Source organism: Chenopodium quinoa, unplaced genomic scaffold, assembly GCF_001683475.1.
Source record: "Chenopodium quinoa cultivar QQ74 unplaced genomic scaffold, ASM168347v1, whole genome shotgun sequence".
Lineage (NCBI taxonomy): Eukaryota > Viridiplantae > Streptophyta > Magnoliopsida > Caryophyllales > Amaranthaceae > Chenopodium > Chenopodium quinoa.
The window spans coordinates 2574695-2595025 of NW_018743032.1; the positions used below are offsets into that span (position 1 = coordinate 2574695).

At 34.6% G+C, this 20331-nt stretch overlaps 1 protein-coding gene across 1 annotated transcript; it reads right to left on the bottom strand.

Annotated features, from left to right (window-relative positions):
* Positions 1–657: 657 nt before the first annotated feature.
* Positions 658–7836, bottom strand: LOC110730397 (shikimate O-hydroxycinnamoyltransferase-like). The gene is made up of 3 exons (XM_021910188.1): positions 7325–7836; positions 1492–1942; positions 658–1233 (listed from the first exon to the last, which is right to left on the bottom strand). The coding sequence occupies exons 1-3, from the start codon at positions 7763–7765 to the stop codon at positions 713–715; spliced, it is 1413 nt and encodes a 470-aa protein (XP_021765880.1). The 5' UTR covers positions 7766–7836; the 3' UTR covers positions 658–712.
* Positions 7837–20331: the final 12495 nt, after the last annotated feature.

Below are 20331 nucleotides of genomic sequence, written 5' to 3' on the forward strand. Positions count from 1 at the left end.
TGTATGTTAAGACTTCATAAAGTCATTCAACTGCGTGTATGTTTAGACTTCATAAAGTCATTCAATTCAAGTTGCTTGGTCCTCCTCCTCCTGCTTGGTGTTCCTAAATTTTATTTTGAGGCATGGTTTGGGACCACATCGGATACTGTTATTAGGGATCATTTAGGAAATGATAATTTTAGTTGTTATTTTAATTTAGATTGACCACTCCTCAATTTAGAAACTATGACCATTAGTAATGGTTTGCTCTTATTTAAAGCTCATAGTATCATGTGTGTTTTTCATTGAAAGTAATAACTTACTTTAATATCATTTTTATAGGGCAAGGCGTGGTGCCCTTAGAAATTCCATTTGCTAATGGATATGACGACGTTAAAGAGTTGTTTTGAAATTTTATAAATAATGTCAATTCTTTCTACATCTGTCTATAGAGAAGCATCATGCCATTACATGCAAACTAGCTGGCTAAGATCCTAATCCCTTTTTTAAGATGGTAAATTATCTTTTCTTAGAGACTAAATTTCAATATGAGATTATGTTATATTATTACATATATACTTATCCAATTTCTCACACACAATTTGAGGATGGTTAATCTAACAACTTCAACCCCCATACCTTTTACAACATGTAATCCCTTATAAAAGCCTTGTGAGATGTTATAAAAAAAATGTGCATATTTATATTGCCTAATTTTACTTATTTGACATGGTTAATTGGAGTTAATCATCTCCAAAGAAAAGGGTTTGAGCACTTTGGGAACTTGAGCTTCAATGTAGTCAAGTTGTTCTTTGTGAAGGTGCATGTACACAACCCAATCTCCATTTTCTAATGGAGTTGGCATAGGCATCACATAACCACAACTACCACCCCATGGAAAATGGTATGATCCGAACGTTGGTTTGCCCCATCCAAAGTCCACTTTTGAAACAGGAAACCTTAGGCCCGACGACACCACAAAGGCCGGCCCATCTCCGTCCTCGGTACAATAGATCTTTGTCATTGCGGGCTCAGGTCGGTGGGCCTCAACCCAATCAATGAGGTCCAAGAAGTGATCCTTTGTTACTGATTTTGCTAGGAAGTCATGCACCAATTTTGCCATTTTACTAATTGACATGTCTTTTAAATCACCACATTTTTGCTCACCAAATGGTACTGATAACACGTTTCCAAAGTAAGAATTAAAAGCTTGTGCTTTCTCCTTGCTTTCTTCATTGCTTAATCTATTTCTCCCTGTTTTAAATAAAAAGCAAATTAGAGGAGGTTAATGTGTTTATGCTCTGAGACTACTAGAACATACTCCGTCCAAAAATAACAGTCACAAAATATTCCTATGTCTAAAGTTAAACATCATACTTATATAATCTCTTATGATTTCAAATAATGTTTTATGGTGATGTTACCAATATAATATACGGGATTGAAATAATGTGATTATTATTTTTGACGATCGAAAAAAATGTACGTGTTATATGCATGGAGCAAGCTTACCATCTACAACGATGCCCATCCTACTAATCTTGTTCACATGATCCATTCCGAGTTGACAAGTATGAGAACCAATGATTTGCCAAAGAAAAGCACTAAAACTTTGAAGTTTGCTAATTTTCTTGCAACATTCAATTTGAGCCAATGATTGAAGGATATCAAGTTGGTATTTTGAGACATAATAAACTCGGGTAATAAGTGGGTCCATATTTTGATTTGGATTTGAATTTAAGAGGGATGAAATGGGTATATACATTTCATCAAAAGTGGAGTTATAGTTAAGTGGGCTTCTTGGGCTAACAAGAGATCGGTGAAAACCAGGTGTTGTTGAAATGGGCTTAAAGGTTGCCATCTCGGCCCATGTGACCCAAAACATGTTTGCTGAGTAGGCGTCTGCAACTCGATGGTCAAATGCACAAGCCACTACTGTTCCCCCACATTTCAACTCGGTCACCTAATGCAAGTATAAAGTATAAACAACAAGGTTGTCAAAAAAATGTTAATGTGTAAGAAAAACATTAGTATTAGGTTTTGTTTGCGTTGATATATGGAGTATCTCAAGATTTTAAGTGGGACAAATTATTTAAAAAAAAAAAAAAACAAAACGAATGAAGGATATGTTAATAGATTGGGTTGAATAAAATACTTATTTAATCTAACAAATATGGAATAAGAAGTATTCCATAGAAAAGAAATTCATGGTGATTCACATAGGTGATCCGTGGTTTATACACACGGGTGTATAGTGCTCATCGTACACCCGGATAAATAAAAAAAAGGCGGAAAGAACATCCTGTGTTTCATAAAGAACATACATGTATTTGACAAAGAACATGTTTGTATTTGGAAAAAACATGCATTACCAAAGAACATAAAGATATAATAAAAAGAACGAGATAAAAACTTGATAAAATTTTCTGAAAAATTACACATTATTAACGGGAAAAATTTAGAGGTGATAAAAAATCGAGTAGGGCCGGGCCATATCATAATTTCTTGTGCCCAAACCCGTAGAAAAGTAGCGGGTTTTCGCGCTTTTTTCGAACCCGGTTCGAGTTTTAACTAAAAATGTATTTTTAGGTTTGCCCAAACCCACCCTATTTCGGGCCGGATCGGGTCAGGATGCGAGTCATGCCAATGTTGATCACCTCTTAAAAAATTCTTACCAAAGATATCATTTCCCCAAAAAATAGTTTTCTATCTCTCCAAAAAAAATTCAACTTCCCATAATAATTTAGTTTTTTTTTTTTACTCTAACATTATTTTCAATTAAAAATAATTTAAGATTTCAATATCAAATTTCAAAATACCATATGTTAAAAGAACATAATTTATATTGTAAAGTACATATAGTTAATACCTAAATAACACACTAATCAAACTCAAAGAATATACGATAATAAAAGTAATTTAAATATGACATATGATAATAAAAAATAGAATTTGGGAGTCACTACGACCTTAAAGAACATACACACCAAATTCAAAGAACATACTTTGTATTATTAAACCCAAAAAAAATATATGTTTATCAACATATGTTAAATAACATAAGTTATAATATAAAGAACATATAATTTTACTCAAAGAACACACTGATCACACTCAAAAAACATATTAAAGGTATGTTCTTTGTCAAACATAGGTATGTTCTTTATCAAACACTATATGTTCTTTCCGCCTTTTTTTGTTTATCCGGGTGCACCATGAGCATGATGCACCCGGGTATATTATCTAATTTTCATGGATTAACATGTATGCACACTTGTGCACGTGCATCAGCAACCCTAAATTTTTTTTTGAAGTTCAATTGCAAAAAAAAAAAAAAAATCAAATCAATCAAAGAGACAGGTTATTATAAATTACTGGTCTCTTAGATGCTAAGAGTGTCTCCTGCTGCTTTCTTCTTTATGCTGGCTGTTTTCCTTTTTAATTAAAAGAGACCAGTTATTTATAATAATCGGTCTCTTTAATGCTAGCAGTATATACCATCCTTTTTTCTGCTGCCTTTTTTTTTTAATTAAAAGAGACCGGTTATATCTAACAACCGGTTTCTAAGGTCATTTTACTATTTTTTTTTCTACCATTAAGAGAATGGGTGTGTACTATTTGTTTGTTACATGTTATTTATAGTACTTTCGGCTTGAAAAATGGATTTTTTAAATAATACTTGGTTTTAGTATTATATTACAACAAATTTGATCAATAATTGATGGGGACTCACCATCTCGAAAATTCTGAATCCGCCACTAGTGATTCATTGTCTTTTTATTTTTAGAAACTTCAAAGAAAACACTCCATTACGTGCAGGGCCGTCTATTACATAGTTTTCTATGTGCTTTGGAACAGGGCCAAAATTAAGAAAGTTATGACTTTATTTTTTATGTTTTTTTTTTTTAAAAAAAGTTATCGTGTAAAAGCTGGTCATTAACATGTTCAAACAAAACTCTTTATATTCTTCTATTTCTCCAAGGGTATTAATATAAGTAGCCCTTAGGGTTATATATATAAGCATTAAATATATTTCTTATAATGGAATTAAGTTGGGTATTTATGAATTACATAGTTTTCTATGTGCTTTGGAACAGGGCCAAAATTAAGAAAGTTATGACTTTATTTTTTATGTTTTTTTTTAAAAAAATTATCGTGTAAAAGCTGGTCATTACCATGTTCAAACAAACTCTTTATATTCTTCTATTTCTCCAAGGGTATTGATATAAGTAGCCCTTAGGGTTATATATATAAGCATTAAATATATTTCTTATAATGGAATTAAGTTGGGTATTTATGACAAAATCACGTGCATATCAGTGTGATTAATGTTAAAATATCCTCAATATTTCCTTTTTAAGCTTCTTATACTTAGCCTTAAGGGCTATATTTATCATTTTGCTTTCTCCAAAAATAAGACTTTTGACTTTTGTTTTCAAGTCTATAACTAATACTAAAGTAATTACCGCTGACATCATAACTATCCACATGATAAATTCTTATGAAAAAATTTCCCTCCAAAACTATTATTGACATCATTTTTTTTTTGGTTGTTTCTTTTTCAGGGTAAAAAGTTAATGTTTGGAAATAATTGACTAATTATATATTTTTCTAAAAGCTTTTATGACTAAATATACAAATTCTATTCAAATGAATTAAAATTAAATGATTGAGGGTTGGTACAGTCTCTTTCACTTTTTTTTTTTTTTTTTTTTTTGGTTTTGTTTTTCTCCTACATAGTTTTTTTCTTAAAAAAAAAAATCTCCTACATTTTACTGTAGTAGTGATTGTAAATTTTGGATTTTACACTCTTTATTAATTCTTCAAATTTTCTATAATGAATCAAAAGAGAATGCTAACATTTTAAAATTTTTCTTATATCTATGAAGTTAATTAGAATATTTAACATTATCATAATTTATCTAACGAGAGGGATAATAATTTATTATGTTTTGCTTAAAATATTTATATTACACATTTACAAGTAAATTTTTTATCATAAAAACCGTGCATCGCACAAGACTAACCTAGTTTCCAAAACAAATAAAACTCCCTTATTTATCTCTTAATGGCTAAACATCATCAATTCAGTGATCCATTTAATTTAATTCTATCCACTATTTATAAGCAAACTATAAGCAGAATCTATTTTCATGTACAAATGATTTGTACATATCAACGAGCTTTTTTTTTTTTCTTTTATTTATATCAATATCAATTGAGTAATAGGCTCTATAATTTGTAAAAAAAAAGTTACCACATGTAAAAAAAAAAATAAAAAAAAAAAAACATGTGGCGACTTTTTTTGTAAAAATGGTTCTTTATAAAGTTTAGGGGACTACTTTTGTAGTTAGCATAAGGCCTCCAAATTCCGGAGACGACCCTGATTACATGCTTGTGGGAACTATGCAGTTGTCACTTTTTCAGACATTTTTTTTAGAGGAAGGTGAATATCATATATTAGCACCTTCCTCTAAAAAAAATGATAATCACCTTTAATCAATAAAGTGTTAAAAATAAATTGTTACTAATAACATGTGCATGTCCCTATAATAATAATAATAATAATAATAATAATAATAATAATAATAATAATAAAAACTCATGTAATAGTAGCAATTTATTTTTAATTATTTTTTTAAAGATTAAATCGTGGAGTTTTATTTGATTTAAAATTAGATAAGCCCTGTGCGATGCACAACATAAAAAATTTGTTTAAAATAAATATATAATTTTATATATGTCCCTCATATGAGATAAGTTATAGAAACATAATCATTAATTGCAATGCTATTCAGATCTAATTAATTTTGAAGAAGAGTAAAACTTTAAGCAAATTATGCAATACAGAGTACTCTTTAACCGGGAGTAATTATATTTTGAAGCCAAATAGTCACTCATAAATCATAATATAAAATATGGAGTATAATATAATATAATAATTTTCTTCAAAAAAAGAAAAGTTGTAATAAATCTAAGGTAAAACAAAAAAAATAAGAATATGATGTCAGCAATTGATTTAGGCGGGAAAAATTTTAACCACAACTTGACATGTGTACAATTTGAAAAAGTAATGATGTCAGCGGTTGTTGTTTTAGTATATTTATAGATTCTTGCATCATGTATTAAAATCTTTATAGGTATTTGTAGTTTGTACCATGTTCATTAAGAGTTTTGATGTAAATTTGTAAATATATATGTCAACTTATAGTTCTAATATTTCTTTTTTACGCTTGTAATACTTTGATTTACTTAAACTAGCTAGCATTGATGATTTATAATTGTAGAAAATATATAGTCATGTAGATCTTGTTAGATTCTCCCTAATTTATATTTTCGTAATGTCACATTTTAATTATTTTGCGCATTTAATCATAATCATAGATATAACTCATATAAGTGATTAAAATAGTGCAATAATAAATTTAAAATGAAATTTTATGAGTAGAAAAAAAAAACAGAGGAAAATAAGTTTTGTATAATTGATAACGTAATTAAATAAATTTTAAATATTTTTCAAGAACTATACACTTATAGATATCGTTCATTCGGTGTATATAAAATAACTTGGTAGAAAATTACATGTTACGGAGTAAATAATTTGTTATAAATTCCAGGACCAAATACTAATAACAAGCAAAATTCACTCAAAAACGTAGCGCAGAATTATTTGAAACTAAAGCACAATTCTTGTACATCCTAATTCCTAGACACATATGTTTCTTTTATCATATTTTTTACTATTGCACGCTTAAATTTAATCGTAAATATCTCTAATTATCAATAAGGTCCCATTCACTTTACCTTATTTTTGCTGAACTGAAATTATCTTTATTGAACTGAAATTACTTTTGCTGAACTTAAATTATTATTACTGAACTGAAATTAATTTTATTGAACTGAAATTATTTTTGCTGAACTGAAATTATTTTTACTGATTTTATGTTATATTTCTTTTTTAAACTTACTGATTTTTATTGAACTGAAATTGTTTTTATTGAACTGAACTTAAATTATTTTTGCTAAACTAAAATTATTTTTAGTGAACTGAAATTATTTTTACTGAATATTATTTTATTTAAGGTGAAGTGAACAGGGCCTAAGTAAAATAAATAAAAATATATAGATATTTTGAAAATATACAGTGTGAAGCTAGAATCTTATATAATTAAAATCGCACATTACTCTCTTTTTCCAAATCACAAAAGCTATAGAATGTGTGAATATTGTCAAAAGTCAAAATCTGAATCGATTTGAAATGGAGGAATTATTTACGGAGTAACAAGGACGAGAATATGTATATTATGTCTACGATGCATGTAATTAATTAGGGCTAAGCATTGACCTGAACCGAGAACACGGCATCTTTCTTCCTAGGCACCAATTTGCCTTCAATACTCTGGTCAGGATTGTACAAATCAAGCTCACAAAGACCAACGTCCGCAAATGCTTCAACAAACTCGACACCGCGGTTGTTGCATAGAACTTCCGGCTCGCCACCGGAGTTCTTAACAACTTCACCTGCAAAGGGATAGAAGTACGCAAGTGCTTCAGCTAAGGCTTTCTTTAGTACACTTACCTTACACTTGAACGTATTATTTTGTTGCCCTTCGTTGTCATGTATGGTAGTAACACTATTTTTGTAACAGAAAAAAACATTAACATCTAATGGAGGTAATAGAAAGTCCAAGTTTGTTAAGGGTAGCCGGTGATCCTGCAGTGGCACGGCCGCTGCCACGATGTGTTTAACCATTGTCGAAACATTGAAGTCTCTATGGACACCCATCGGAGTTAGCTACGAGATATTGGCAAAGGAGAAAGCTAAGAAGGAAGTTATGTAGTTTAGGAAGGTATGATTTTAGGATGGTGAGTTTATATTTTCTTACCAGAACTATAGAGGTCTATATATAACAACTTTCTTAGGGTAAGGTTTTACTTTATTTAATCAAAAAATAATTCAAAATGGAGTATTCTAAAGAATACAAAGTAGGTTTTTAGAAAATGTCAACATGTCGTGCCAATAAACTCTTTCAAGTCAAGGTTTTAGTAATTTTATATACGCTTTAATTATCAAATTTGATTTCCAATAACTATTACTATAAATTCACATGTATCAACTAATTATTCAAATAATAAGGTTATTTTGTTATTTTTGGCAGCACATGTCAAACACCTTAAATGATAATAAGGTGCTGTTTGACACTTTAATGATTAGATTTATTGGCAAACACCTTAAATAAACGAAGTACAAGTACATGCCCCGTAAAAATTAAGATGGTAAAAAGGGAATTCAAATGTTATTACTTTGAGTACCATATTAAAATTAAATTTTATACTCCATATTTATCTGTCTAAATCATCTCGATCTAATTTTGATTAAATGTAATGAAGAAGTTAGTAAAGGAATGAATTTCATCCAACTAAGTATTTCAACTATACACTTGATGTCTTGATGTAATCAACTACCTTATTAATTTCAGCTATTACCTTATTAGTTTTAATTAGCTTAATTATCAATTTTAGCTCATTTTCATGTATCGTTAATATATAGTCTTAGATAAAGTAAATTAAGGTGACAAAAGCAAAGCAAAGCCTAAATGAAATGAGATGGATGATTAAGCCTAAAATTTCAAAAAAGTGATCGAGGAAGATTATTGGTGATACTTTGAGAATGTATGAACGTCATACCATATACTAACAAACCTAGAAAATTATGTAAAGATAATTCTAGTTTTGATTAAATTAATTCGTTAACTAATTTTTTCCCATTGGACGTATATGATTTGATGAACTAACCTAGTGAAATTGGATAATTCCTATCTACTATATGCCAAGGGTTAGTTGTTGGGTTCGCTGGGATGAAAGTTTTGATGACAAATTAAATTAAAGCCTTAATATATATTTTTTTGTACCGATTTATCAAAGTAGTATTACGTGTTTATTCCTCAACTACTTTGGTTTTTATAAGAGCATTCACGTTAAATTAATTATAATTTAAGTTATAATGGGGCATGTCGATAATGTTTATGTATGTCAAAATATTGAAAAGCAAATACTCCCTCCGTCACTTTTTATTCTTTGCATATTGATCATTTCTCTCATAAAAAAATTTCAAATGTTAAGTGTCTGAGGAAGTAATTTAAATAAATCTTACATATTCAACTATTTTATTAATTTTACAAGATAAATGATATTAAAAAGGATTTTTTTGGCCACTGCCGAAATGTAATGTGAGAAAGAACGAAAAAATATAAATGCAAAATCAGCAAGAAACACACAAAAAAAATAACGTGGTTCACCAAAACTCGTTGGCTACATCCAAAAGCATGTGAATAGTGTTGTTGATCTTGACAAAAACAAATCGATTACATATTATTAAACAACATAATGAGAGATTTCAAATGATCAATATACTCAAAATTATTAACAGATTAAACAATATGATTATCTCCATACAATTAATTTTAGCGACCATTTTTCGTATTTTCAACGACCATTTGTGACGGTCACAAAAAAGGCTGGATTTTTAGTTGTGCTTCAATAGTTATTTTATCTATAGGAATGCTGGGCGTTTGCTTCACAAATTGAAATAGGATTGGAATCAGGAATGAAATCATAATGATATGGATCTGGAACTTGAATCTTAATACCATATGTTTGGTATAGGTATGAATATGCAATGGAATGAAATGTTAGTTCAACGTTGGGATGAGCCAAATTATGGGTATTAAGAATTCTTTAGAAGCCATAGACAACATTTCCGGTCTTCAGAAAAGGAGAATTAGAGAAAGGATTCTGAAAAGAAGCAAGAGTTTGCACCCTAACCATGCCTATCCTATCATAAAATCCAATTTCATGCAGGTATGAAAAGGAAAGGTGGTACATCAATGAATCTCTCCGGCCATCCAAATAAGAAGCTTAATTTTATTTTATGTGTTTGTACTTTTAATTTTATTGTTGTAGTATTTGTATCTTGTGTAAGGCTCCTCAAAATCTAGCAAGTATCGCTAGAGATGAGTATTAGTCTTGTGCCTTGGTCGTTTACTCCATTATCAAAAAAAAAAAAAAAAAATTATATGATATTGATACCTAAAAGTATGGGTATGTATGAGCCAATTCATCACCTCCTCTCTCTATTTATGTGTTAAAAACCCCATATTGAGAGTTTGAGGTATGTGTTTGAAACTCTTAAAATCATAATAAAAAAAAATTATATATAAAAAAAAGGTTATTGAGTAATAGATTTGGTCAACTTTTGCCAATCACGAACTAGTAAATTTAATTTATACAAGTTGATGAGTTATCGTGTGTACATTGTTACGTACAACACATGATGTTCTTACAGAAAGTTTCAACGTTGCATGATGGCATGCATTTCGTTAATTCACGTATCCCTTTTATTGGAATGCTCATGAACACATTCTTAAGATAATTTATGTACTCATTCAATTAAAACGTCTTAAAAGAGACCGAGTCTCAAATGTGAGAAACCCTTTTAATTTTCCCATCGTGTTTTATTTTTATTTGTTAAATGTTAATGTCATCACTCGTTGAAATTTTCTAATTTATAACTGTTTATAATCTTGAATGATAGAGTATAAAATATGTTTTTAGGCCTCAACCATCAATTTAAACTTTTGGTTGAGATGGTTCTTAAAAATGGTATCAAAGCTAGCGTGATACAAAGATCACGGGCTCGAATATCATCCACCCCTCCTTTCGAAGTGGAATATATATTTCATGTAGGATATGCGAAGGCCCATCCTGCATCCACATTTCAAGCCCAAAGAGCTCTCATGTGAGGGAGCGTGAAACAAGTAAATCCTGATTTAGAATTGCTAGCTATGAGTTATATTGTTAATATGACAGCCTTAATATTCTAGTAGCTACGTTAGTTAATGGCGGTGGTGTTGGGCCCGTACTCCCAAGAAGCCCAGAAGTCGTAGGGCATGATCAAGAAAACTAAGGAGCAAGCCAAGTTAAACAAAATCAAGGCAAACGGCTTGATTGATACAAATAAGGCAGCAAAATCAATCAACAAACCAACAAGAAAAGCACCAAAAATATAAAGTAGCAAGAAGGAAAGTAGAACAAAATATAAAGATCTTGTCCTTTGAATATTATTCTGAAATATATGTAAACCCTAGCAATCCCTAGGTATAAATAGCTACCAAAACATGTACAAGCCTCATTCATACATTAGTACTCGAAAATATATGCAAGTGATTTACGAATTCTATGTCTTTTCTGATCAAGGAGCCTATCCTTACTCAGTATTATCTTTTTAACTCTTTTCCATTAGCTAATTTGCTCGTTCTTTATTGTTCTTGGTTATTGTGATTGTTATTGTAGGATTGATTGTTATTACCCCTAAAACCCTAAGCAAATTCCTAGACCTACCCTACTAAGATTTTCCCTAAACAATTAGGCGCCCACCGTGGGGCTGATAATCAGTTAAGCTGCCAAAAACTCTCCAAAAAGCCAAAAACATCATTTAGCCATGACTGGACAATCAATACCCTTCACCATAGCCGAAATTGATGAAGGAATGAACGCATTTCGCCAAACCTTGGACCAACAGAAAAGCCAGATCGAGACCCTATTGGCCCAAAAAGTCCAAACTGAAGCCAAACTCACTAGTCTGACCAAACAAAATGAAGCCCTCCGCAACCAAATACAGTTAGCCGCATCCAAAACAGTCAATTCTAGAGCATAGCCATGCAGCTCGATATGTCAGGAGCTTTCCATACCCCTACTAACAGGAAAAAAAGTTCTAACAACAGGGACACAACCCTAGATGAAGGTTTTATTGATGTAGGTACTTTCCAAAAGAGTAGGAAAGCAGGAACTGAGGAGGGAAATATAGAAAAGGTGGTCAAGGAATACCTCAAGGCGTTCGAGGCCAAGATTGCAAAAATCCCCGTAGTGTCGTGGAGGAAGAGGCTGCAGATGGCTACAAAGAGTCACCATTCTCAGAAGAGATTTCCATGGTGGAAGTGCCAAAAAGGTTCAGTATGCCCATTATGGCCATGTACTATGGAACAACAGACCCTGATGAGCACGTGTCCCTCTACAAGCAGAAGATGATGACCGGCTTAATCCATAGAGATATCAGAGAGGCAATCATGTACAAAGGCTTTGAGCCACCTTGTTAGGTCCAGCTCTAACTTGGTTCATTAATTTAGATAATGGGACTATTCGATATTTTGCAGGAATGGTCAACCTATTTAAGATCCAATTCGCTAGCAGCAGGACGATAGAGAAGTAATCTTTAGATATGTATAGAATTGTGTAAAGGCATGAAGAATCCTTGAGGGATTACCTTAACAGGTTCAATAGGGAGGAGATTGAGATACATAAATGCGATGCTCCCACAACTATTGAAGCATTCAAAAGAGGACTGCTTGACCATAAAGAGCTCTATAAGGAACTGACCAAGTATCCCTGCATAACTTTCAAAGATGTTCAGGCTAAGGCAATGGCCTAAGTCAAGATTGAAGAGGATGTCTATGCAAGGAAAACTCCTGAGCCAGATTGTTCATCAAGGAGCAACAACTTTCTTAGGAGGGATCATAGATTCAAGCCTTATTAGTGATCCTGCTTTGAGGAAGGAATAGTTAGTGTTGTCGAGGGAGAATTCACAAATTGGAGGGAAGATCCTGAAATCCCCCCTAAATTACATGAATATTGTTTCAATGTTAACCTTGCAGGTGTGATTAGGAACTTGAACAAAATGGGAGATACTGTGCAATGGCCCAGAAAGAGCGACAGGCCAAGAAAGAAGAAAGATCCATCGAGGTGGTGTGACTTCCATTCAGACATTGGTCACACTACTGATGAATGCGTGGTGCTTAGAAAGGAGGTTGCCTACATGCTGAAGAAGGGATATCTCAAAGAACTCATGACTGATAGGTCCAAAGCCCCAGGTAGAGAAAGAGAATCCAATCGGGTGGCCCCCACCTCCTCCTCCGATCGTCAAAACCATGAATTTCATCACCGGAGGATCATAAGTGTGTGGCTTGACATATTCAGCAGCAAAGCGTCACGCCAAAGAAAGCAACATGAACAAGCCAGCCAAAAAGGCACAAGTAAAGATGGATGTTCCAATCATATTTGAAGAGAGTGATGCAATGGAAGAGCACCATGATGGCCCAGTAATTTCGCTACTAGTCGGAAATTGCTTAATCAAGAGAATCCTAGTTCACTACTAGAATTAGGCTATTTTCCGACGGACTTTATTTCCCTCGGAAATTTTCGGCGGAAATTGGAGTTGTTGGAAAAATCCGTCGGAAAAAGTACCTTCCCACGGAAAAATCCGTAGGAAATTTTCCGACGGATTTTATTTCCCTCGGAATATTCAAGTTTCGAGGGAATATTCCGTCGGAAAACCATTTCCGACGGAATATTCCGTCGGAAAACCATTTCCGACGGAATATTCCGTCGGAACCTGTAAATTCCAAGGGAATAATTTCCGTCGGAACGCTGTAACAATTAAAAAAAATAACGTTCAATTACGACAGAAAGTCAGAAACAGAATAACAACTGAAGAGAGAGAAAGGGAGAACGAAAAAGAGGAAGAGGAAGAGAGAGAAAGGGAGAAGGAGAAAGAAGAAGAGAGAGAGGGAGAAAGAGAGCGGCGCCGCCACCACCACCCCGCCGCTAGAACGCCGCCGGTAAGTGTATCATTTTAGGTTTTTTTTTTTTTTTTTTTTTTTTTTTTTTTTTTTTTTGAAACATTTTTTTCGGAAAACCCTAACCACCACCACCACCACCATGTCACCTAGGCTTCACTGGAATTCACCACACCCACCGTCGATTTTCACCACAACCACCAAGACTCACAGCCGCCGCCATTGGATAGTGGTAATTGGTGTTTGTTTTGTTGGTTTTTTTTTAAATTCATTGGTTTCGGGTTTTTGGGTGTTTTTTCTGTTTTTTTTTTGTTTTTTTTAGGAGTTGTTACTAAAATCATATGTGAACCCTACAGCCTTGAACACCAGCCGGCCGCCAGTCTACAACCAGACGACGCCCAGCCGCCGCCGAAAGCAGGTAGTATTCCCGTTTTTTTAATTTTTTTTTGTTTATTTTTTAATATAAGTTGACAGCATTTAATCATTTTAAATTGCAAGCATAAAGTTAGTTACTAAGTTTTTAATTTGAATTATTTGTAGGATTTGTAGATTTACTTGGTTCTTTGGCAAATACAATTTCACATCCACAGGTTAGAGAGTATATAAAAGCTAAAATTAAAAATTTAGTTTATACTTGGCATGTTAGTGACTAATGGTATGTAGATATATGTTAGTTTATTATTGTTTTTAGAATAGTGTATACAATTTGTTGTATTTATATTCTAATATGTTTAAATATTTGAAAGGAATGTGTTTGTATTATGTCATGTTAGTTTAGTTTAGTTTATTTAAGTTTTGTTTTTAATTATTGTATTATAACATGTTAGTTTAGTTTAGTTTAGTCTAATATAATAATGTATGTTAGTTTATTTTAATTTAGTTTAGTTTAGTTTATTTAAGTTTAGTTTTTAATTATTGTATTATAACATGTTAGTTTAGTTTAATATAATAATGTATGTTAGTTTATTTTAATTTAGTTTAGTTTAGTTTAGTCTAATAAAGTGTATGTTAGTGTATTTAGTTTAATATTTTTGTTTGATATAATGTTTAACATAATATTTAATAAGCGTTCTTATTTATTTGCTTAGTTTAGTTTAATTATGATATATCTCTGTTTAGTAAAATGCATGTGTCCTTCACTTTATATATATATAATAAATGAATCATTTGCATATTCATATTCCTAGATACCCGTTCAAGGCATACACATTAGGAGTATGTCTTGAATAGTCCCCGGTTGGGACTTTCCTTGTACGCTTGTTCTCACTTAGGTGGTGAATGTAAGCCTTGTTTTTGATTCTAGGGAAAATCCTGCCTTTTCATGCATTTCTCTACCGTGTTCTCTGGGTACATATGTAGGTGTGTTTAATCGCCTACATCGTGTACTTGGAGAACAGTAGGGAAATGCTGGCGGATTTTCCATAGAATTGAAAACCTGGGTTACATTCACTAGTGAGAATAAACATACAAGGATGGGTTAGGTTGGAGTGATAAGGACCCTTTCGAAGCATATCAAATCTCATTTGCTTTTCCATAACGCTTTGGTGGATAATGACTACGAAAAACGGTTTATGACTAATGTGATTGTACATACGTGTGAGCTGTGTAGAAGTTGTAATCATGAAACGAAGAGAACGTAGCTGGATGTATGAAAGGATGGTTGGGCAAAGTATTAACCCAGATTTCGTGAAAGGAGTTGATGAATTCATTCAGTACGTCACAGATCATCCCGAGAGTAGTAACCCGAATGAAGTAAAGGTGTCCATGTGTTAAATGTAAGAACAAACGCCTTTGAAATGCGGATACGGTTAAAATTCATCTGTATCGCAAGGGTTTCATACACTACTAGAAATAGGCCGATTTCTGACGGACAGTTTTCGACGGACACGTATTTTCATCGGAAAAATCAGAAATTCCTACGGATTTTATTTCCGTCGGAATATATGGGCTTTTCGACGGAATATTCCGCCGAAAATTTCCGGCGGATTTCCATCGGAAATTTAATATTCCGGCGGAATATTCCGTCGGAAAGCCCATATATTCCGACGGAAATAAAATTCGTCGGAAATTTTCGACGGAATATTCCGTCGGAATATAATGATATAAAAAAAAACCCTAACATCAACCACCTACTCTTTCTCTTTCTATTTCTATCTCATTCTCATTTCTCTTTCTCTAGCCGCCTACTGTTTCTCTCTCCTCCTCCTCCTTCTCTTCTTCCTGATTCTCTCTCGTCCTCTGTTTCTCTCTCCTCCTCCTCTATCTCTTCTTTCTTCTTTCTTTCTTCTCCTTCTCTTGCCCTCCCTCCTCAAATTTTCTCGGTCTTCTTCTCATTTTCTTGTCTTTTTCCTTTTCTCTCTCCGTTCACCACCAACATCAACCTAACAACCACAACCACCATCTACCGAAACAAACCAGGGCAACAACAACCACCGTCGCGAGGCACTGCACCAGTCTCAAGGTCTTTTTTTTAGATCTTGTAATTTAGGTTTAGTGTAGATCTAGTTGATTTTGTATGGAATCGTAATATTAGTTTATAAAATTTATGATAAAATTGTATAATAATTTATTTCTTTTAATTTTCGTTGGTTAATTTTGGTTTTTATTTTTTTGTGTGGTATAATTATATTATGTTGTGTTGTGTTAATTTTCGTATTTTTGGGGTTAATTTTTGGTTTTTTGTGGTTGATTTTCCTATTTTTGGGGTAATTTTGGTTTTTACTGAATTTTTGGAATGGTGGTTGTGTGTGGTGGTGTCGGTGGTGGTTGGGTGGGATGGGGGCTGGTGTGAGTCAGGTGCTGGGTGGTTTCGGTTTGGTGTGGGTGGGGTTTTGGTAGGGGTGGTTTCGGTTTGGTGTGGGTGGGGTTCTGGTAGGGGTGGCTTTGGGGGGTGATATGGGCTGTTTTGGGTGGGGTTTTGGGATGGTCGGTGGTTTCGGTTTGATGTGGGTGGGGGATAGGTACGGTGTTGGTGGATCTGGGTGGTTGGGGCTGGATTAGGGGGGTTGGGGTTGTTAAAGGTGGTGCAAGGTTTTTTTTTTTAATTTTTTTTTGCAGGAGTTTCTAACGGAATTTCCGTCGGAATTTTCCGGCGAATTTGAATTCCATCGGAAATTTCCGACGGACTTTCCGGTACCAAAAAAAACCTCTTCCGACGAAAAATTTCTTTGGAAATTTCGTTTTTCCTACAAAGGGTCTGCCGACAACACGTTCCGACGGAAATTCCGTCGAAACAGTGTTTTCCGACGGAATTCAGGGTGTTTCCGATGGAATTTTTCTGTCGGAAATGACCTGTTTTCTAGTAGTGATACCTAACTACTATAATTGGATGTGTCACGGGGAAGGGTATCCGGGAGTTCCCGAACGGCGGTCCAATGAATATCGTGACATGGTTCTCAATGCTTTTGGTCATACTGAAGATTAGGGGCCCTCAGATCAGGCTAGTGTTTCATCATCAGAGGAGGAACCTAATGCAACAGCTAAGCATTTCCTGGATTTGTTGAAGGCTTCTGAAAGGCCATTATACGAAGGGAGTTCTTTGTCTGTGTTAGAGATGGTCGCTAGAATCACTAGTCTAAAGTGTGAGTATAATTTGCCTCACAGATGTGTTAATGGGTTTTGCTTCTTTGCTAAGTGAGGAGATTTCGAACAACAGCCATATGGCCGACACTTTCTATGAGGTGAAGAGATTGTGAAGGGGTTGGAACTGTCCCATTAAAAGATTCATGCATGCCCGAAAGGGTGTATGTTGTTTTGGAAGGATGATGCTCAGCTGTCTGCATGTAGGGTGTGTGGCAGCGACCGATACAAGCAGACTTCCAAAGGTAGCCTAGTGCCTTCGAATGTTCTGTTTTATTTCCCGATCACACTAAGGTTGCAAAGACTGTTTGCAACCAAGAACATTTCGGAGGAAATGACATGGCATACGAAAAATCCCCAAGTTCAAGGCACAATGGTACACCCTAGTGACAGTGAAGCTTGGAAACACCTCGATAGTCGCTTTCCAGAGTTTGCTTCCGAGCCTTGTAATGTGAGACTTGGCTTGTGTACAGATGGTTTTGCTCCTCATGGTAAGTTTGGAGGACAATATTCTTGTTGGCCTGTCATTTTGACCCCTTATAACTTGCCTCCCTCAATGTGTATGAAAAGACAATTCATGTTCCTTTCGTTACTCGTTCCTAGTCCAAAAAACCCTAAGGGCAACTTGGATGTTTACATGCAACTGTTGATAGAGGAGTTGAAACTGTTGTGGGAAGTTGGCGCGGCTACTTATGATATTTCGAAGAAACAAAATTTCAATCTTCGAGCAGCCATCCTATGGACCATTAGTGACTTCCCGGCTTATGGCATGTTGTCTGGTTGGGCCACTGCTGGTAAGAAAGCTTGTCCACATTGCATGGAGAAGAGCAAAGCATTTTGGCTCGAACATGGTGGTTAAGTTCCTTGGTTTGATTGCCACCGGAAATTCCTTCCGACATATCACCCTTTTCGGAACAGTAAAAATACATTCTGTAAAAACAAAGTAGAGAAAGGTGGCCCTCTACACATCATGTCAGGAGAGGAGCTGTGGGAATGTGTTAAGGACCTTCCGAAGGCTACAGATGGACCCGATTCAATTAAAAGGCTGAAAAATGAAAAGAAGGGGTGGTTCAAGCAAAGCACCTTGTGGAAGCTCCCATATTGGAAGCATCTCCTCATTCGTCACAACTTAGATGTCATGCACATTGAGAAGAACTTCTTTGATCAGTTAATTCACACTGTAATAGATGTGAAAAAGCATACGTGTGACACGCCATCAGCTCGGAATGACATTGCTAGATATTGTAAACGTCCCCAGCTTCATCTTCAAGAGGATGATAGAGGAAAAGAGGTCATGCCAAAGGCTCCATTTGCTGTTGACAAGGCTCAGAAAAAAGTTTTGTGTGAGTGGGTTAAACAAGTGCGGTTTCCTGATGGTTACGCCTCCAATTTGAGCAGATGCGTAGATTTGCAAGCGTGTAAGATCCATGGAATGAAAAGCCATGACATGCACGTGTTCATGGAGAGGATGTTGCCCACAGCTTTGAGGGAATTTCTCCCTGGCCATATTTGGAGTGCAATTACAGAGATCAGCCAATTCTTCCGCGACTTGTGTTGCTATACAACATCAGTTAGTGACATGGAGCGATTGGAGAAATACATACATGAGATCCTCTGCAAGCTTTAGAAGGTCTTCCCTCCTACATTCTTTAACTCCATGGAGCATTTGCCTATACATTTGCCGTATGAGGGGAAGTTATGTGGTCCTGTACAATACAGATGGATGTATCCCTTCGAAAGGTAAATCAAAGACCCTTATTTCACCTCCTTTTATATCATAATCACTTGTTCATACAGTTACATAACTATAATTGCAGGTTCTCAATCATTTGAAACGGAAAATTGGGAACAAGGTTCGAGTTGAAGGGTCCATATGCAATACTTATCTCACTGAAGAGATAGCAAACTTCTGCTCCAATTACTTTCAGTCGACAGTTGACACTAAAACTCGAGAACTTGGTCGAAATGTGAATGCCGACGTCGAGTCCACATTGGACGACGCTGAAATACCAGAGTTGTTCAAAGAGGATAGTGGTTGTGTGTCAAATGAGGGTAGAACTCGGTTCTTAGATGACAAAGAACTCGAGTGTGCACATTTGTTCGTGTTACGAAACACCGACATTCTTGGCGAATACGAAAGGTATATTAGGCCTAGGTATTCAGTGTATTCGTATTTACGATCATTTACAATGATGACTTTGTAGATTTACATTGTATGTTTGGACTCGTAGGAAGTTTGAGGACTACATTCTTAGTACTCGACCTTTCCTGCATAGAGAAGAAGTCTTGGAGAATTTCGAATTTGAATTCTCTGATTGGTTTCATCACAAGGTGATATACGCGGTCTAACCGTGAAATAATTATGAATTTTACATCTTGCATTTCAATTCATCGAATTCGGGAACCGTGATGTTGATATTCAACCACTTTATAGGTGGTCGAAGAGAAGCCAAATTTGGATGTCCTGCGAGCGATGTGCATGCGTCCCTTTAGACGAGTTCGTACTTGGGGCCAGATTTTTGTAGGTGGATTTAATTTCCTTACACATGCCCATGGCAAGCACAAATCCACCATGAATTATGGTGTGTGTGTATCAAGTGAGGACGGAGGAGAGTACTTCGGCATTTTAGACGACGTAATTGAACTTGTCTGCATGGGACCCAAAAGACAGTACAAGACAATTTTGTTTAAGTGCAATTGGATGGATTGTGGTAGGGGAATGAACATACACGAACAATACAAGCTAATCTAAGTAAATCATACTAAGAAATACCCCAAATATGATCCATTTGTCTTATCTTACCAAGTGACTCAAGTGTACTACGCATCATACCCTAGCTTGAAACGGGACCGAGTTCAATGGTGGTCTATGTTTAAAACACAAGCAAGGTCAGTGGTTAATGCTCCGGTGGACTTAGATTTTTTGCAATCACCATGCCCAACAGTACATGCAACGCTTTGCCCACCGAATGACATTCCAGACTACGCCAGGGATGATGATGATGAAGACGATGACGATGATGATGAAGACGATGAATCTAGTATCGACTCTAGTGATAGTGACGATGATGATGACATCGATGTAGTATTAGATGATAGTAGTGATGACTCTAGTAGTGAAAGTAGTGATGAGAGTACTAAG

Bases quoted from the DNA above. Each gene is read 5' to 3' on its own strand.
- LOC110730397 (XM_021910188.1), bottom strand. From the start codon at position 7,765: ATGGGTGTCCATAGAGACTTCAATGTTTCGACAATGGTTAAACACATC. The intron at 1,943-7,324 runs GTCAATGCTTAG...TACTTGCATTAG, and splicing joins ATGCCGTGTTCTCGGTTCAG to GTGACCGAGTTGAAATGTGG. The intron at 1,234-1,491 runs GTAAGCTTGCTC...TATTTAAAACAG, and splicing joins GATGGGCATCGTTGTAGATG to GGAGAAATAGATTAAGCAAT.